The following is a 19151-nucleotide window of genomic DNA, read 5'->3' as shown; positions in this document are numbered from 1 at the left end:
TTCCAATCCATTCCATTCCATTCCATTCCATTCCATTCCATTCCATTCTATTCCTTTCAGAAAAACAACAAAGTGGTGGCCAACCTGCCTCAGGAGGAGTGATGTTCCATAAAAAAGAGGTCATCACCAAGAAAAGAATCTTTTTCTCATGGGCTGACCAGATGGACATCTCTAATCAATGAGCCCTGTAACTTGCCCTGGCTTCTCATCCTGGTGGGTAGCTATAACAGGGGAGAGGTAGTCCTTCAAATAGAAGCAGTCCTTCAAATTGTCCCAGGCCATATTAGGGCTTTAAAAGGCTATTAACAACACCATGAATAGTATCTTAAATGGATTGGTAGACAGACAGTAGAGGTGAGATAAGTGTAAGCCTAGGTTTGTGCAAAACTGTTCAGGCCACTGCATTCTGAACTAACAGAAATTTCCAAAAATTCTTCAAGTTCAGCCCCATGTAAAGCATATTATAATAGTCTACACAGCCCCCTCTTGCTGCAACAGCACCATCACCTCATCCTGGCTGGCAAGGGCCAGTGGTGGCTGGGCCATGTGGATGGCGCAGTCTTGTGTTCCCGAGCAGCCTGGACTAATTGCTTTTGGGTGGACATTTCTCTGTGGCTCACCAAAATTTTCTCATGGCCATGGCCCACCCTTTGGCGACCACTGTATTAAATCATTCTCTTAAATAAATATGGCAGATGAGTAATTGAAATCAGGGGTGGGCGTTAAAATTTTTAGCAACTAGTTTTCTGCCTGTTTCCTGGGTAGGTGTGGCCATGGTGGGCGTGGCCTACTTGGCCTCCTGCACCATGGTGGGGGGTTGTTTTCACCCTCCCCAGGCTCCAGAGGCTTTCTTCAAGCCTCCAGGAGGACGAAAATGGCCTCTCCGGGCCCCAGAGGCTCTCTAGAGGCTGGAAATAGGTAGGAGGCCCATTTTTTGTCATCCCTAAGCCCTGTACTTACCTGGCATTCAAAATGGGCCACATGGAGACTCCTGGGAGAGGTGGAGTAGGGGTGGGGTGGGGCGGGATGAGCCAGGGGTGGGATTTATTGGTTTGCTGAACCAGCCACAAAATTAGGTACTGCCTTGCCCACCCCTGATTGCAATATGTTTTGCCTAAAATCTTACAAACATTAACATATGAAAGTGCTGAAAAAAATAATCACTTGATTCCTATGGAAAAAAGCAACAACAATAAAAAAGGGCAAAGAATGACAGCCAGTCTAATTCAGGTCTATATTTTAAATTAATGCATAAAATTAGCCACGAATTATCATCTGTTTTCTAGTTACATAGATAAAAAATGTTTCTTTTAAGCCAACCATGGGGCAAAACCTTTTGATAGGACTAGGATGCTCAAGAAGTTCAGCCAACAGTCACAGAATATAATCTTTGTGGAAGGTGGAATGGAATGGCTACATAAACTCTATAGACCTAGAGGTCATGTGAACAATAATCACAAAGATATTATACCTTAGCACAGTTAATCTCTTTGCCATGCGCCACGGTTTGTTTCGTATGAGAGATATGAGTTTTTTCTTTTCTTCTACTTGTTCCTTTAGCTTGTCCAGTTCTTCTTCAGAGAGAGAATCATCATCTGAAGAGTTTGGAGTGGAAGAGGAGGAACTAGGAGTAAAAACCCAATATCAAACCAAATCTAAATTCACATGATAATATAGTAATTCTTAAAAATATTGTATAAAAATATTGTATGTAAGTTTGCATGCTGCCCATCTATTATCATTGTGATTCTGAGCAGCTTAAAAATGATAAAAAGATAATGAAAAACAATTATAATTTAAAATTATTAAATAAAGGCTAGAAACCAAGGGGACATGGGACATGGATCTTCCCTCTACCCCATCAGTTATTCCCAGTGTACTAGGTATATAATATAGGATAGTATATTTAATATAGTATATTAAAATATGGCCAGAAAGGACATTAAAAGAAATAGCATATCCTAGTGGTGGTGGGTGCAAGTTATTCACCTGAAGAACTACCGCAGGCATTTCCAACCCACAGTCATGGAAGTTAGTAATGTGGCCCCACAAGATTGTAGACATTTAACATTGTTATAAGATTAATAAACATTAACTATATTTTATATGCAGCCCAAGATCATTTATTTTCACTCAATGTGATTCAGGCAAGCCAACAGATTGGACATCGAGTTTAATGGATAATTTAATTATCCATAGAGCTTAATGGATAATTTTAGGAACAAGTTATTGGCAACTGAAACTAAGCACTTCCACCCATAGGAGGGCGGGGCAGATCACTTTGGTCAAAATAATAACATTTGGAATGGGAGAAGATATAATAGTATATTGCCCACTAGAACACGGGAAATTTCTGGATGCCTATCAATTTTTGGAGGAGATGACTAGATCCGATGTAGAAGTCTATAGTTTACCACTATAATTTCATAGTTACATGTTGGTTTTTCTTATTTATTACTTTACTGATACACTTAGGTTAATACTTTTTTAAAAAAACCTGCTCCTTGCTATAATTTTCTGGAAGACACTTGTCAGATTGCTATGGATCCAGACCTTGGGAGCACATATGAATCATCTTGTAAATTAGCAAATAGAGCTTGTCCTATACAGAAAATGAGGGTGTGATCATAATAGCAGCAGGGCTAAGACTTGGAGAACTTGATGATCATAGGAGAGATAGAAGATGGAATTGTCAGCAGTTGTCAGATCCCTAAAAGTGATACTACCATTCAATTGGGGGAAGGGGGGGCTTGAATTTGATTCATTACTATTGCCTGTGACAAGTGTTATTGTATAACTTTATCGTGGCGCTAAAGTGCCCTGAGATATTCTTACCTCTTGGGGAATGTTTGGGGGAGGGCCATGTGGATTGTTTCACTTTGAAAGCCAGCAGAAGATGGCCATGGGAACATATGCTTATCTGTTTCTCAGAGCGGCCGGTACAATAACATCTTCACACCTGTGGATTGACTGAATCTACATCTGGCTAAAGGGAGGGGTCTCTACTGCTTTAATTCTACTTGTCTTTCCTAAGGGTACTCAGATGCTACTTTGAATGTATTGCTATCACTTCTGCTCAATAAAAGGTTCCTTTTGAAATACTTCATTTTTAAGAGTTTTACTTTCTTGAGTTAGAAGGAGAGGCAATCCTTACAGCAGGGGTCCCCAACCGCCGGTCTGTGGACCGGTACTGGTCCGCGGAACAAGTCTTACCGGGCCGCTGGTTGCTGGGCGCTGCCATCTTTTTGATAAAAAGTGCTTCCGGTGAGCTTTTCCGGTAGAAAGCTCACGGGCGCACTTTTCATCAAAAAGATGGCGGCATCAACGCTTCGGTGAGCTTTTCTGGGTAGAAAGCCATTTCTACCCAAAAAGCTCACCAGAGCGCTAGCGCCATCTTTTTGACGAAAAGACTTTTCATCAAAAAGATGGCGGCGCCCAGTTGATCTGCGTGCCCGGGCGCGGCACCCAGCTGATACCGGTACCGGGCCGCGGCATAAAAAAGGTTGGGGATCACTGCCTTACAGCAATAGGGAAGTTGGCCACATATGGTTTTAGTTCCAAACCCATGCTGTACCAAATTACTTAAAAAGACTGTAACCAAGAAAGTAATGAACAGTAGCTTCCTAGCATTTTAATAGCTTTATCATGCATGTTTGTACTTAGGATTCCTTTATCACTCTCAACTCCTACATCCCTTAAGTGCCTGTGAGTAACATTGCTGATACAAATCATCATCATCACATACTACAAGCCCCACAAATTCAATTTAATACAGTATTATTTGGAATAAAATAGTTGAAAATATCAGTTACTGATACTTCTGTGAAAGGATATCTTGCCCTGGAGCTGGGCAACTCTTGGGCCACAGGTCCAGTCCTGTTCTTCTGGTTCTGTGCAATTTAATAGGCTGTAACATGGGCAGTAATCAGCAGCTCAACTTGTACTACTATACAGAATTGAAGATTGTTCACAGGGAACATGTGTCAGATACATAAGCTGTTGTGAATCAATAAAAGATACTAGCATAAATGCAAATCAGGGTTTGGAAACCTGCACACCTGATTGGTCCTTATACAACAACTAGGGATTGGTCCATAACTAGTCCCTGATTGGCCACTATTTTGACACTTCTCATTGGTTATAAGTTTGAACTTGTTGCACATGTCATTGGTTAATAAGGTAGCAGCTAACCCTATAAAAGGGGTTGCTGCTGCCCATAGCTCGCTCTGTTCTGTTCTATTTACTATTATTAAAGAGTTGAAGTCACTGGTCAGATGTCTGGTCTCCATTATTCTCCAAACTTAACACTGGCGACGAGGATGGGATTCGGAGACCGAAGAGCTGACTGAGTTACAGAGCAACCAACAGAGCACGTGGTCGAACACGCACCATCAACGGCAACATGGCCAGCGGTGCCGTACCACCCGCTCCATTCAACCCAGAAACCGAAGACTGGGAATCGTACATGGATAGGTTCCAGATGTTTCTGGAGACCAACAATTTGAAAGATGCAACAACCGGCAAAAAAAGAGCTATCTTTCTAACTCACTGCGGGCCTACCGTGTTTAAAATGGCAAAATCGCTTGCCAAGCCAGCCGAAGTAAAAGCGATGGACTGGGACATCCTCGAGCCTTTGCTACGGGCTCACTACGCACCCACCGTACCAACCTTAGTCAGAAGACACGAATATTACCAGAGGGACCAACGGAAGGGCGAAAGCCTTGCCAATTACATCGTGGACCTCCACAACCTTGGAGGCCTCTGCGGATTCTCTGACTTAGAAGAAGCCCTCCGGGACCGCCTGGTTCTGGGCCTAGAAGACAGCACGATCCAGAGCAAAATTATGGCTAAGGGGGACATCAGCCTCACCGATGCCCTTAAAGAAGCCACGGCAGCGGAGGCGACCAAGAAGTCGGCAGCCCGAATGTGCCGCACCAACACACCGCTACGTCAACTCGCCAAAGATACCTCGCCTCGCTCAGAGAGTCACCCGGTATCGACTCACCACGAAGACCTAGAAGCCCCATCAGAAAGCGATGAGGAAGAGGTCAACCGACTCCGAACGGGCGAGACCAGTTCACACAACCCTCATCCCGACCATGTGCAGGATGTGGGGCGAATCCCCACGATCCAGCTGCAAATTCCTCGACGCACTCTGCCGCATTTGTGGGAAACGAGGTCACATCGCAAAGGTTTGCAGAGCAAACAAAACTCCAAACCCCGACAGGCGAATGCCAGTCTTCCGGATTCTTCGGCACACACCGAGAAAAACTGAACCACCAATGGGGAAACCACTCCTACAGAAACAAACCGTCCACCACTTCCACCAGGCGTGAAGAAACCAGGCGGGAAGAGACCCACCAAACAATCACCATAGGCCACACTACATCCCTTGATGCCGGGAAAATCCGAGTAAAGGTCGCCATCGAAAACAAACCTTGTGTGATGGAGGTGGACTCGGGATCTTCCTCTCGATGGTGTCATGGAAAACGCTCCAACAGCTCATTCCAACGATTCACCGCCAAGACCTTAACCCTCAAAGGGTTATACTCAGGGTAACCGAATTCCCGTCATCGGGTCCCGCAGATTCCAGGTCTCTTTCAAGGACCGCACCATCGCACTACCACTGACTGTCGTAGACCGTGACAGGCCTAGTCTTTTAGGCCTTCAATGGTTCAGACCACTCGGAATCACTGTAGCCGAGTCCACCGGGCCGAGAGCAGCGATTGGGAGGAAGCACTCGTGCAAGAATTCCAAGGCGTTTTCGCGAACGGACTAGGCAAGTACAAGGGACCCCGATCTCGTTTAACTTGAACCCTGAGGTAGCACCCATCCGCCTTAAGCCGTCGGGTGCCGTTCGCCTTGAAGCCTAAAATCGACGAACAACTCGATAAGCTAATAGCGCAGGGCGTGCTGGAGCCCACCGACCACACCCGCTGGGAAACCCCTATAGTGACGCCTATCAAGCCTGATGGGTCACTAAGAATTTGCGGAGACTACCGGGCCACCTTAAACCACGCACTGCAGCAAAGTGCATATCCAGTGCCGGTAGTGCAACACTTGCTCCATTCCTGGGTGGCGGAAAGTTTTCGCTAAACTAGATCTAGCCCAGGCGTATCAACAATTGCCTGTGGATCCGACCACGGCAGAGGCGCAAACTATCGTAACGCATAGGGGCGCATTTAAATGCAACCGGCTCCAGTTCGGGTAAGCGTTGCCCCGGAATCTTTCAGAACTTAATGGAAAGGTTGTTACAAGGGATAAGAGGGTCGTACCATATTTCGACAATGTACTCATCATCGCCCTAACAAAGACATTCTAGAAAAATGACTCAGAGAGGTTTTACTGAAGATTCCAAAACGCAGGCCTCAGAGTTAAAAAGATAAATGCCAGTTATGTACCAAAAAAGTAGAATTTTTGGGATACCTCCTGGACAGCCAAGGAATCCATCCCACCGAAGACAAATTAAGGGTGATTAAAAGGCCCCCACTCCAAGGAACAAGGAAGACCTACAGGCATTCCTTGGACTTATCAATTTCTATAATGTCTTTTTACCCCACAAAGCAACGGTAGCTGAACCATTGCATAGAGTATTAGACAAAAAAGCAACGTGGGTTTGGGGACAACGGGAACAATATGCTTTCCAACAAGTAAAGAAATTGCTAACTTCTGATTCTGTACTTATGCAGTACAACGAGACTCTTCCGCTCACTATCACGTGTTACGCATCACCTTTTGGGGTTGGGGCAATTCTGGCCCACGTATTACCAAATGGAGCGGAAGCCCCCATCGCGTTTTTTCGTGAACCTTAGCTAAAGCTGAAAGAAATTATAGTCAGCTGGACAAAGAAACTTTAGCTATTGTGGCTGCAGTTAAAGATTTCATGAATATGTTTATGGCCGTGCGTTTACGATAATTACTGATCATAAACCACTACTGGGGATCATTGCGGGTAATAAACCAACCCCGTATATATTGTCCCCCAGAATGACCCGTTGGTCTGAATTCTTGGCGGCCTACAACTACACTTTGCAACATTGCCGGGAAATCAATTCTCCACGCTGATGCATTGAGCAGAACGCCGCTCCCAGACTCTGTTGTAGATCCAGCCCCAACCATCTCAACACTACAGATCGAAGCTCTACATGTACCACCATTGACGGCTAGAGACATTGCCTTTGAAACAAAACGTGACCCAATCCTGCAACACATCCTACGCTGGGTTGAACGGGGTGGCCGACAGACCAAATAGCACCGGAATGGGTGCCTTTCAAAACCCAAAACCGAACTGTTTTCCCAAAAGGCTGTATCTTGTGGGGCGATCGAGTCGTAATCCCTGGCAAATTGCAACAAACTGTTTTGGCGGTATTGCATGAAGGACATCCGGGTATCGTGCGGATGAAAGCACTCGCACGCAGCTACGCTTGGTGGCCAGGAATCGACAAAGAATCGAGGCCTGGGTCGCTACTTGTCAACGTTGCCAGGACGTCAGTAACGCCCGCCTAAAGCAAGCCCAACCGAATGGGAAACTCCGAGGGGACCTTGGTCCCGTATTCATATTGACTTTGCGGGACCTACCAAAGGACACACTTTCCTTATTACTGTCGCGCCTATTCAAATTGGCTCGAGATCCATCGAATGAACACAACTACAACGGACTCAGTTATCAATAAATTAAACAGACTATTTGCCACACACGGGTTTCGGACGTGTTGGTCTCAGACAACGACCCACAGTTTACTGCATTACCCTTTGAACAATATCTTGCTGATCGGGGCATCCGCCATGCGCTAACCTCGCCCGCGCACCCTGCGGCGAATGGACATGCAGAACGCATGGTACAATTTGTAAAAAGACCCTTCACAAAATGGAATTTGGCAACATCGATGAGAAAATCAATCGAATTCTCTTGTTGCAGCACATCACGCCCCACAGCGTGACCAACAAAACGCCCGCTGAACTTCTTATGGGGCGGAAACTATGATCGCACCTTGACCAGCTCCACCCGCATTCGCACCGGAAAAGCCCTTCGGCTCAAGCAGCAAATACCGGGAATTTAAGGTAGGCGATTTAATCTTTGCCAAAAACTTTTCCGGCGACCCGTTATGGATACCCGCAACCGTTATCCATTTTACCGGGCCTAGACCTTACCGCCTGCTAACAGACGATGGGAGGGTGTGGAAACGCCACATAGACCAACTCCGATCGAGATTACCACCCAGCGGCCATGACTCCCGGGTTCACCAACTCAAGGGGAGGAAATATCGAGGAATTGACTTTGATATGACAAATAGCAGGCCAACGGAAACCCTACGGCCCAGCGAAACACCGGAACTTGAAGCGGGGAGGGAGTTGACTTTTTCAGGGAACTTTAATACGGGGGAAACCGAACTGCAAAACCCCGAAGAAACACGGAGTAGCGGAGACAACCACAGTGAAAGCAGCACAGAATCACCATGCAGCGAAACAGAATTTAATAAAGATCATCCAAACGCTCCACCGGAATTGGACCTTAGACCAAAACCGGTGGAGCCACGGAAATCATCTAGACAGACCAAACGGCCTGTCTATCTTGAGGATTTTATTACAGCTCCCCTCAAACGGAACCCAAGGGGGAGGGGTGTTGTGAATCAATAAAAGATACTAGCATAAATGCAAATCAGGGTTTGGAAACCTGCACACCTGATTGGTCCTTATACAACAACTAGGGATTGGTCCATAACTAGTCCCTGATTGGCCACTATTTTGACACTTCTCATTGGTTATAAGTTTGAACTTGTTGCACATGTCATTGGTTAATAAGGTAGCAGCTAACCCTATAAAAGGGGTTGCTGCTGCCCATAGCTCGCTCTGTTCTGTTCTATTTACTATTATTAAAGAGTTGAAGTCAGATGTCTGGTCTCCATTATTCTCCAAACTTAACATAAGCATTATTCTCCAAACTTAACATAAGCAGTTTGGTAGCAATTTTTTCAGTCTATTAAACTTTGTTAAATAGCATAAAGCATTTCAATCTCAAACTGTCTACCGTGGACCTCACTCCATTCCTAAGAGGTCCTTAAAGGGGGCATGCGCACCAGCATGCCTACCATCCCTGTCTTACCATTCCCATTTATCTGTATTTATTTCCTATGTTCATACCTATACTTGTTTTCTTGTACAAACAAATAAACAAACAAATAAATAAGCATAAGCTTTTGTTTCAGCTTATTTCATCAGATTAAGTGGAATGATTAGATTGATATAAAATTTAAATTGAGATGAGGTGAGGAAGAAGAGGAACCAATTGGTTATGTAGATGTAGGTTACATGTAAAACAGAATACAAATATCTTATCAATTAACAGTTATGTGTTAAAGGTTAAAGGTCCATTGTGTTTTTAAGACCTGCAGAGGCAGTTTGAAAATGTTTATGTAGTATGTGATTTTAATACTTTTTCAACTGATATAACTTTCTTCCTATAATACCTACAGATTGGGATTATGGGATTGAAATATCTGAATACTCTTGGTACAGGTCAGCAATATTTATGAATGAGAGAGAACATTGGTCAAAATGCACAAATGGGGCTCCATGAAAGTCACAGCACAGAACTTTCAAGTTACACTTAAACATGAGTTTCTGAGATTAAAGCTGTGTTAATGCACTTCCATGGTAATTTGATGCAGTCTAGATAGAAATCCACAAATTTTTCAAGTTTCAGATATCTACTCTGAGGAAAAAAATAGAAACTACCCTGACAACTCTCAGATGAGCTGTCTTGTTTGCACCAGATTGCTCAAACACAGAACATAATTACATGTCTTTCACTGAGTCTCATTGCATAGTATTTTGATATATTTTGATGGCAGAATTAGAAACCAGTAATTTGTCAATCAGTGAAATGAATTGTACTCATATACAAAATACTAACCATTATGAACAAATCTCTGGATTTTTGATCTGGGAAAATGAAAATGTCATACCTTTCACCTGTATTTTCTTTCTTCTTATTGTCCTTTCCTTTTGCTTTCTTGTTTTCAATCCCTTTTTGCTTTTTGTCTTTCTTTTTCTTCCCTTTTACTGTTTCCTCAACTTCATTTTCTTTGTCATCATTATATGCTTTCTGTTTTTTCTTTTTATTTGGTTTCTTCCTCTTGGATACTTCCAGCTCTTCATTTTCATTGGCAGTGTCTTTCTGATAACTCTCTTTTCCGTTTACCTTGACAATTTCCTTTATATTCTTTTTGGGGGCTACTTTTTCTTTCTCCTCTTCTTCATAATAATCTGTGTTTTAAAAAGTGTTTTACTTAAAAAAAAAACCTGAAGAGTTTAAAGTTATTGAGAATATTGTCTTTTATTACACAAATGCAGACATTTCTTAAATGTAAAATAATGACTAAATTTTCAAAATAGAGTCCTCTGCAAAATCCAGACTTACTGCTACTTAGAACTATTGAAATCAATGGAGTTTAAATTACTCATATGTTTGAATCCATTCTCCTTTTTTGTGTAATTTATAAATATAACAGTGATTCTTAGGTATTGATAATGACTTAAGAGTGATATCCTGAAATATATTAGTGATATATTTGATGCATTAGGAAAGAATGATATTTCAGTTTGCTTTATAAATTGGAGAAAAATAACTAAAAGTGAAAAATATAATGGGCTACTATATTGAATAAATTTTCCTGAAAAATTGCAGCTCTGTTCTTCTTCAAATATCAATTTAACAATTCACAAACTGAAAGATTAGAGTCAAACTTGTCATATGTGAACTGCAAAAGTACTGATAGCTAGTATACTAGATGGCAGAAAAGGGATACTAAAATTTCAATTTTTTAATTCCATCTTATAGTTTATCAGATGAACTATAAGATGCTTTTTTTGCAGCCTTTGTTCAGTGTGAGGAAAAATTACATTTTACGGAGGTCTATTGATATTGGTTACTTTTAGGAAATGGTCAAATTTCCCTGATGGGCAGTGTTCAAGCAAAAGCTGTAAAAGAGTTGCAATAATTTTACATTTCAGAAACCCTACTTGTAATCTGAAAGATTAAACTAAAAGGTACTCAAATTGGTGATTTTGTAAATTAAGATTATTTTTTGTGTCAGCCCTTAACAAAATATCTAAGCAAAACTTAAGTTTTATATAAAGGCCACATTTGTTTTTATCCAAGTGTGGAAACACACAGTCATTTGAACAATGCTTGAGTGAGTGCAATTGCATGCATGCTCAGGAAAATAAATTTTTAACATACGTTTTCAAAAGACAGCAGCTATTCATATTTTATTTACCTTCACTTTCTGTGTCACTCTCCACTTGTCCATCAATCTCCATCCCAGCTGCAAAGTAAAACCAAGCGTCACATTTGTTGTCATCATTTTAATAGTAGATTACTCTTAGAAGAAAAAAAATTTCTTGTCATAAATTTGGCCTGAACTGAATTTTAAAATGTATGTTCCATTTTTTTATTTTTCTGATATTTCTAAAAATATGCAATTAATCAAGTTTCTCTTTGAACATGAAACTAGTGCCAATTAATTTTCTTGTAAGATGCTAAATACACCGACTTGCTAAATATTGGAGAGCATACAAACCATCTTCCATAATAATCTGTAATTCACTTTTCTTCTTTACCATGATGGATGTTCTCTTTTAAAAACAACAGCTGCTTCAGATTCTAGTTTTATCCACTACTTAAAACTATGCCTTTTCTTATCCTTCCTTCTTTAGCTTATTATTATTACTATTATTATTATTCTGCATAAAGCAAGTCTATTTGTGAATCCAAAACTATTGGTTCCTTCTAACATTATTCTTGAATTACACAGTTGCTTCAACTGCCATGCTGCAGGCATAAGAGTGATTCATGATACGAATTCAGTTCAATCCCATCCAACCACTTTGAGCTCTGATCAGTTTTCAACACAGAAAGCATCTGTTGGCATTGTGTTGCACTACATTATTTAAACATGAAGGAAAGCCCTTTGTTGAACAGTGCCTTATTTTTTGAAAACTAGACTAACTTTCTACATGGCTTTTGTTGTAGAGGGTATGAGAGGGTATTTTAAAAGGGTTGTCACTAATATTTTTAATTTTTTTCCATCAGTTTAAAGAGCTTCCCCAACATGGTGATATATTTCAACTATCAATATTTCCATTCAGGATGGGTGCCTGTGTTGACTATGGATTCTATCTTGATATAAGTTTTAGACTTTTGAAAGGTATCAATTCAAAGAACAATGGGTTCCAGTAAGGTGGTGGAGATGTCAGCAACAGTCAGACATGAAAAACATGTGTGAGAAGTTCAATTATCTTTTTTCTTGCCCAACCTATCAACAGGAATCTTCCCTGACTGACAGTTTGCACCTGGGTAAGACTCAATATGGTTCAACTGGCATTCAAGGGGATTGGACTTCACCATCTTATGCCCACAAAGGAATCCCAAACTAATTCCCCATTTTGCTCCTCTCTCTCTCTCTCTCTCTCTCTCTCTCTCTCTCTCTCTCTCTCTCTCTCTCTCTCAGTCTCCTTCCTACAATAGTGTCAAAATAGCAGGTGTGATTGGCAGTTGAAACCTTGTTCCTTTTTCACAGATAGTGTTTCCATTGTATATAAATAAAAGGGATGGAGCTTGAATTTTCTTCCAAGTTTCATATATATCTAGCTTCTATATATAATTTAAAAGACAATTCATATAATTATTAAACAAAAGAGAAGCCAGAACACAGCCTTAATTTATTCCCTTAACTGTTATAATTGTGTTAAAGACCTTATGAATGTTAACTCTATTTAGAGCAGGACAGGTTTGATTGTTCTCCTTTCAAATAATGTTTTGCTTTTGTTCTTTTTTATATATATTTTTAAAAAACCTTTATTAAACATTAAAAAAGAGTAAATACAAAATACAATACAACTCATTAAAATGAAAAACACTATAAACATTACAGATCATTTTGATGGTGCTTATATACCAATTATTGTTCCAATACATATTTCATATTTCTGGTTATTTCTCATACATCATGGCAGCTAAAAAGACCAAATGAATGAGGGTGGATTTGTTGGAGCCCTGACACATTAACCTCTTTAAAATATTTCTTCCTTATTTATTTACTCGCTTATTTCTATCATTTATCCATTTGTACCAGTTTTCCCAGACTGTATAGTACTTTGAGTCTTCCTTTTCTTTTGATTTTAGAGTAAGTTTATCCATTTCAGTGCAATTGTAGATTTTTTTGGATTATTAAACTCTCTGTTGGCATGAGGTCTCCTTTCCAACATTGTGTGAGTGCTAGTCTCGCTTCAGTGATTATATGCAAAATTAAATATTGTATCTCTTTTGTGTAGTCTCCTTTTATTATCCCCAATAGAAAAATTTCTGCTTTAAGTTCTATTTGGATGGTCGTAATTTCTTTTATCCATGTTCGTATTTTTATCCAATATTTCTTAACTTTCAGGCAAAGCCACCAGACGTGGAAGAAGGTGCCCTGTGTCTGCTTGCATTTCCAGAAGATCGGGCTTAAGTTGGGGTACATTTTGGCTAATCTCAAAGGAGCCAGATACCACCAATAACACATTTTATACTGATTCTCTTTATATACTGCCTATTTCGTTATTGTATAATTCTTTTTCCAAATTCTTTCCAAATCCTTCAAATCAATGTTGTATCCCACATTTCTTGCCCATGCTATCATTGGGCCCTTCACTAATTCATCTGCCATATCAAACTCTAATTAGTAATTATATATCTTTGAAATTAATTTCTCTTCTGTGCCCTCTAAGAGTTTATCTAATTGATTTGGCTCTACTTCAATTCCTCCTGGTCTTTTTTATACTTTGTTTTTTATTGGAAGCACAGCCACCAATCTATATTCAGCCCTTGATCTCTAGGTTCTTGATTTGTTTTTAATACTCCTTAGGGGATCTAAAACTTCATAATACTAGCCATTTTTCCAATTTCTAGGATATTGGGGTGTATCACAGCAGATACCCATCCTGGAATTTTTATATAGTGTTTGTTTTTAATTTCCCTCCATATTCGCATTAATGAATCTCTAATTATATGTCTATGGAAGTAAGCCTCCTGGGTTCTACATGAAGCATGCCACCCCGCCTGGAAATCATGCCCCTCTAAAGTTAAGGTTCTTTTATTTCTTAGATTGGCCCAATCTTTAATCCACGTTAAACCTGCTGCTTTGTAATATGTTTTCCAGGTTGGGAGTCCAAATCCACCTCTACTTCTATTATCCTGCAATGCACTTATTTTTATCCTTGCTCTTTTACCTGCCCAAACGAATTTCAATCATTTTGTTTAAATCTGAAAAAAAAATTGTCCAATTTTACTGGGATCATTTGAAAGAAAAAAGTAATCTCGGTAAAATATTCATTTTAATAGCTGCGATCCTGACTAGCAGAGATAACTGTATTTTCTCCCACTTTTCTAAGTCTTTATTTATTTACTGTACGAGATTTATATAATTGTCTTCTTTTATTGTTGAGCATCTTGCTATAAGCCAGATGCCCAAATATTTAACTTTCTTTGCAATTTGTAGACTTGTTTCTTCCTCTAATTTTTTTTCCTGGTTATCTGTTAAATTTTTCGTTATCATTTTAGTTTTGTCTTGGTTAATTGTTAGACCGGCAACTTCCCTGAATTTCTCTATCTCCCTTATTAGTTTTGGTCCTGATTCTATTGGTTCTTCTGTGAAGAATACAAGGTCATCCACAAATGCTTGCACCTTATATTCTTCTTGTTTAATTTTTAACCCTTTTATTTCCCAATTAGATCGAATTCTTATCAACAAAATTTCTAATGTCAGGATAAAGAGCATAGGTGAAAGTGGACATCCCTGCCATACTCCTTTCCTTATTTCAGATGAGTTTGTAGTTTCCCCATTAATTATTATACAAGCTTTCTGAACCAAGTAAATCAATCCTATCATTTTTTCAAATCTGTCTCCAAGTTTCATATCTTTTATTTGCTGGATCATAAATTGCCAATTTATCCTATCAAAAGCTTTTGGGTATCCAGAAAAACTAGCACAGCCTGTTTTTCTTGATGGGCCTCATAGTACTCCAGTACATTGATTACTGTTCTTGTGTTGTGTTTTATTTGTCTTGTTAGACATTTCCAAATGTATTTTACTATTATTTTTTTCATTCTTTCTGCCATGATATTCATAAAATTTTTGTAATCAGTGTTTAATAAGGAGATTGGTCTATAATTTTTTTTATCTGTGTGGTATCTGTGCCTTCTTTTGTATTAGGGCAAATAATATCTCTCCATGATTCTGGTAGCCTTGCCTCCATTAATACCTCATTGCAAACTTCCAAAAGTATCAAATCAATTACTTCTCCTTAACTTTCATAAACTTCCCATGGTAATCCATCTGTTCCTGGCATTTTATTATTTTTTTGTTTTTGAATTGCATCCCTTAATTTTTCTATTGTGATGTCCCTATTTAACATTACCCTTTCTTCTTCCATTAGTACTGACATGGTCTCCCCTTTTAAGTAGTGATTTATTTTCTCATCTGTAATTTGCTCTTGCTTATAGAGTTCTTTGAAGAACTCTTGTGCAATCCCTGTTTTCTTTTTCCATATTATATTGTAGTTTCCACTCTTTATCCTGTAACTGCTGAATCATTCTTTTTTCTCTTTCCTTTCTTAATCTATAAGCAAGCCAACTTCCTGGCTTGCTGGCATGCTCAAAGTAGTTTTGTTTTGCAAATTTCAAAGCTCTTAAATTATTTTCCTGTTCTAATATGTTTAATTTGTGTTTGGCTAATACTCATTTACTTATAATTTGTTCATTCCCCGGTTTGTTTTGTAATTGGGTTTCCAAATGTTTAATCTCATCCTGTAATCATTGTATTCTTTTTCTCTTTCTCGTTTTCCTTTTTGCATTGTAAGCTATCATTAACCCTCTTATATATTCTTTCGTTGTGTCCCAAAAATTCTGTAAAGATGTATGATATTTTGTATTGTCTTTAAAAAATAGCTCTAATTCCTTGTTAATCATCCAGTGTATTCCTTTTCTTTCAGAATTTCTGGGTTCAGCATCTTCCTCTTTGCCTTTGTTGTTCCTTCCATATTAATATTAGGGGACTATGGTCCGCCCATATGTTTGGTACAATCTCTATAGTTTCTATATCTTTCATTGATGCTTAATTTATCCAGGCCATGTCAATTCTTGACCAGGATTTATGGGGGTTAGAGTAAAAGGTAAATTTATTCTCTTCTGGGTTTTGAATTCTCCAAATATCTATCAAATTTAATTCTTCTGCCATGTCAAAAAAAGGTTTAGGGAGGGTATTCTTTTTATTTTTATTTTTATTTGGTCACTGCTATAATCCTTCTTTATATCTACGATTGTGTTGAAATCACCTATCATACACATATCCTCTTTGCCTGTCTCTATTATTTTCTTGTTAACTTTCCTATAAAACTTCCTTTGTCCACTATTGGGTGAATATATAACAGGGGTGGGCAAACTTTTTGGCTCGGGGGCCGCATTGACTTTTAAAATTTGACAGACGGGCCGGGTCAGCACAAGATTTTTGGGAATCGCCCCCTCCCTTCCCCCCTTCTCCTCCTCCCCTCCCCTCGGAGGCCCCCTGAGTCAGGAGTTGCTACCGCCGGCGCGGCTCCGCGCAGCTCCAGTCCCGCGTTGCCTCGGGAAGGGAAAGGCAAAAAGGAAGAGCCGCGGCGGTGCTTTGCAACGGGAGCAGCGGCACCGGAGGCTCAGGCTCAGCGGCTCCTGGTTTTGCCTTTTCCTTCCCAAGGCAACGTGGGACTGGAGCCGCGCGAGCTGCGCCGGCGGTAGCAACTCCTGACAGCCCCAGCCGGACACCTGAGCGGAGCCCGGGCGAAACTGCCTGTTGCTGCTGCCGGAGCACCGCTGGGTCGCCTCCTCCAAGCAGCCCGCCTGCCCGCCGGGCTTCCCCTCCGCTGCGCGGCTCGGGGCCAGGCGCGAGCGCCCGCAAGTTAAAAGGAAGCCGAAAGTTGCTGGGAAGTTGCTCGGGTGCTGGGAGCAGGCTTTTAAAGTGCCGCCCAAGCAAAGTTTAAGCAGCCCGCCCGCCCACCGGGCGGAACCCTTCCTGCTCCTCGGCAGGAAGATGCTCCAGCCTGCAAACTTTGCCTTTGCAAAGTTTAAGCCTGGAAGCCCAGAAACCCAAGCAACTTCCCAGCAACTTTCGGCTTTCTTTTAACTCGCAGGCGCTCGTGCCTGGTGGAGGGAAGCCCGGAGCCTCCTCCAAGCAGTCCGCCCACCCGTCCGCTGGGCTTCCCCTCCACTGTGCGGCTTGGGGCCAGGCACGAGCGCCCGTGAGTTAAAAGGAAGCCGAAAGTTGCTGGGAAGTTGCTCAGGTTTCCGGGCTTCCAGGGCTTCCAATGTTTGCAGGCGGGAGCATCTTCCCGCCGAGGAGCGGGAAGGGTTCCGCCCGGCGGGTGGGGCGGGCTGCTTGGAGCGGGCTGCCGTGCAGCTCGGGCGAGTGCAGCGCCCACGAGTTAAAAGTTGCTGGGAAGTTGCTCGGGTGCTGGGAGCAGGCTTTTAAAGTGCCGCCCGAGCAAAGTTTAAGCCTGGAAGCCCCGGAAATCTGAGCAACTTCCCAGCAACTTTCGGCTTTGTTTTAACTCGCGGGCGCTTGTGCCTCGCCCCGAGCCGCACGGCAGCCCGCTCCAAGCAGCCCGCCCGCCCGCCGGGTGGAACCCTTCCCGCTCCTCGGCGGGAAGACGCTCCAGCCTGCAAACTTTGCCTTTGCAAAGTCCTGGAAGCCCCGGAAAACCGAGCAACTTCCTAGCAACTTTCGGCTTTGTTTTAACTCACGGGCGCTTGCGCCTCACCCCGAGCTGCACGGGGGAGGGGAAGCCCGGAGCACCGCCGGGTTGCCTCCTCCAAGCAGCCCACCTGCCCGCCCGCCCGCCGGGCTTCCTCCGCCGCACAGCTCAGGGCCAGGCGCGGCGCCCGCGAGTTAAAACGAAGCGGAAAGTTGCTGGGAAGTTGCTCGCGTGCTGGGAGCAGGCTTTTAAAGTGCCACCCGAGCAGGACCGCCGAGCCGGGAAACGGGGCACCAAGGCAGGGCAAGGCTCCACCAGCAGCGGCCTAGCTTTAGGTGGCTCCAAGCAGCCCGCCCCGCCCACCGGGTGGAACCCTTCCCGCTCCTTGGCGGGAAGACGCTCCAGCCTGCAAGCTTTGCCTTTGCAAAGTTTAAGCCTGGAAGCCCCGGAAAAAAAAGGGGGATCGGCGGGGACTCACCTTCGGAGAGGTCGCACTCGAAAGTGATTTCGAACTCCCAGCCGAGGCCTTTGCAAATTTCTTTTCTTTCCTACCCCTAGATCGCTCCGCACTGTTTTGCAGCTTTGGGGCCACGCGGCACAGGGCAATACGCCACGCCCAGCGATTTTTTTTCAGGGGCGGGCGGATTGGACAGACCAATGGCAGCGATTTTTTTTCAGGGCGGGCCACATTGGACAGACCAACGGGCCGGATGTGGCCCCCGGGCCGTAGTTTGCCCACCCCTGGTATATAACCACTAACAGTATACTTTTCTGTTCCAATAATACTTCTGTTAGGCATCCAGAAATTATCCATAGTAATCAATCACTCCGAGACAAGCATAATCTTCAATTGATTTATTAGGAACAGCTCTGGTATGTCTATGGAAATTTCCAAAACTGAAACTCATTCCCAGAATGTCTCAAAGTCCACCCTATCTCCTCCCATTTATACACTTCATAAATCATGAGAACCAATTAACTGTAGCTGGAATTTTTAAATGTGACATACTAAATAACCTTGAACTGTTCAACTCCCTCACCCCTCCATTGTTCACATATTTTCTTGTGGCAGCTGATCTCAGAGCTGACAGGTGTCCCCCCTTGAAAACTCCTTCTCCTAGAAAAAAAACAACCAAACAGATACAAGGGTTAATACATTGTCCTTAAGCCCCTCTCCCCACTCCACGAGGACCCTTTGGTTTGTGGGGGAAGTCCTCATGGAATTGTGTAACCAATTGATCAACTCTTTACCCAACTCTTTACCCAACTCTTTACCCAACTAGCATCTGAGAGAGGGTATCCCTTCCATAAGACCAAATATTGCAATCATCCATGGTGTAATCGAGAATCGAGAATTTTCTTAATTTCATAATGTGTTTCCCCCT

At 42.2% G+C, this 19151-nt stretch overlaps 1 protein-coding gene across 1 annotated transcript in view; it reads right to left on the bottom strand.

Annotated features, from left to right (window-relative positions):
* Positions 1–11625, bottom strand: part of TMC2 (transmembrane channel like 2) — a 133235-nt gene extending 121610 nt beyond the window's left edge. The window contains exons 1-4 of the mRNA XM_087947321.1: positions 11583–11625; positions 11280–11327; positions 9966–10254; positions 1472–1624 (exon numbers count right to left, since the gene is read on the bottom strand). Coding sequence (XP_087803447.1) covers positions 1472–1624; positions 9966–10254; positions 11280–11327; positions 11583–11625 — 533 coding nt within the window. The remainder of the gene's footprint in view (positions 1–1471; positions 1625–9965; positions 10255–11279; positions 11328–11582) is intronic.
* Positions 11626–19151: the final 7526 nt, after the last annotated feature.

This window comes from Notechis scutatus, chromosome Z (assembly GCF_049901735.1).
Source record: "Notechis scutatus isolate UNSWTSFEM ecotype Mainland chromosome Z, rNotScu1.2, whole genome shotgun sequence".
Taxonomy (NCBI): Eukaryota; Metazoa; Chordata; class Lepidosauria; order Squamata; family Elapidae; genus Notechis; species Notechis scutatus.
Note: the sequence above shows the minus strand (reverse complement) of the source record. Positions and strands in the feature narration are given on the sequence as shown.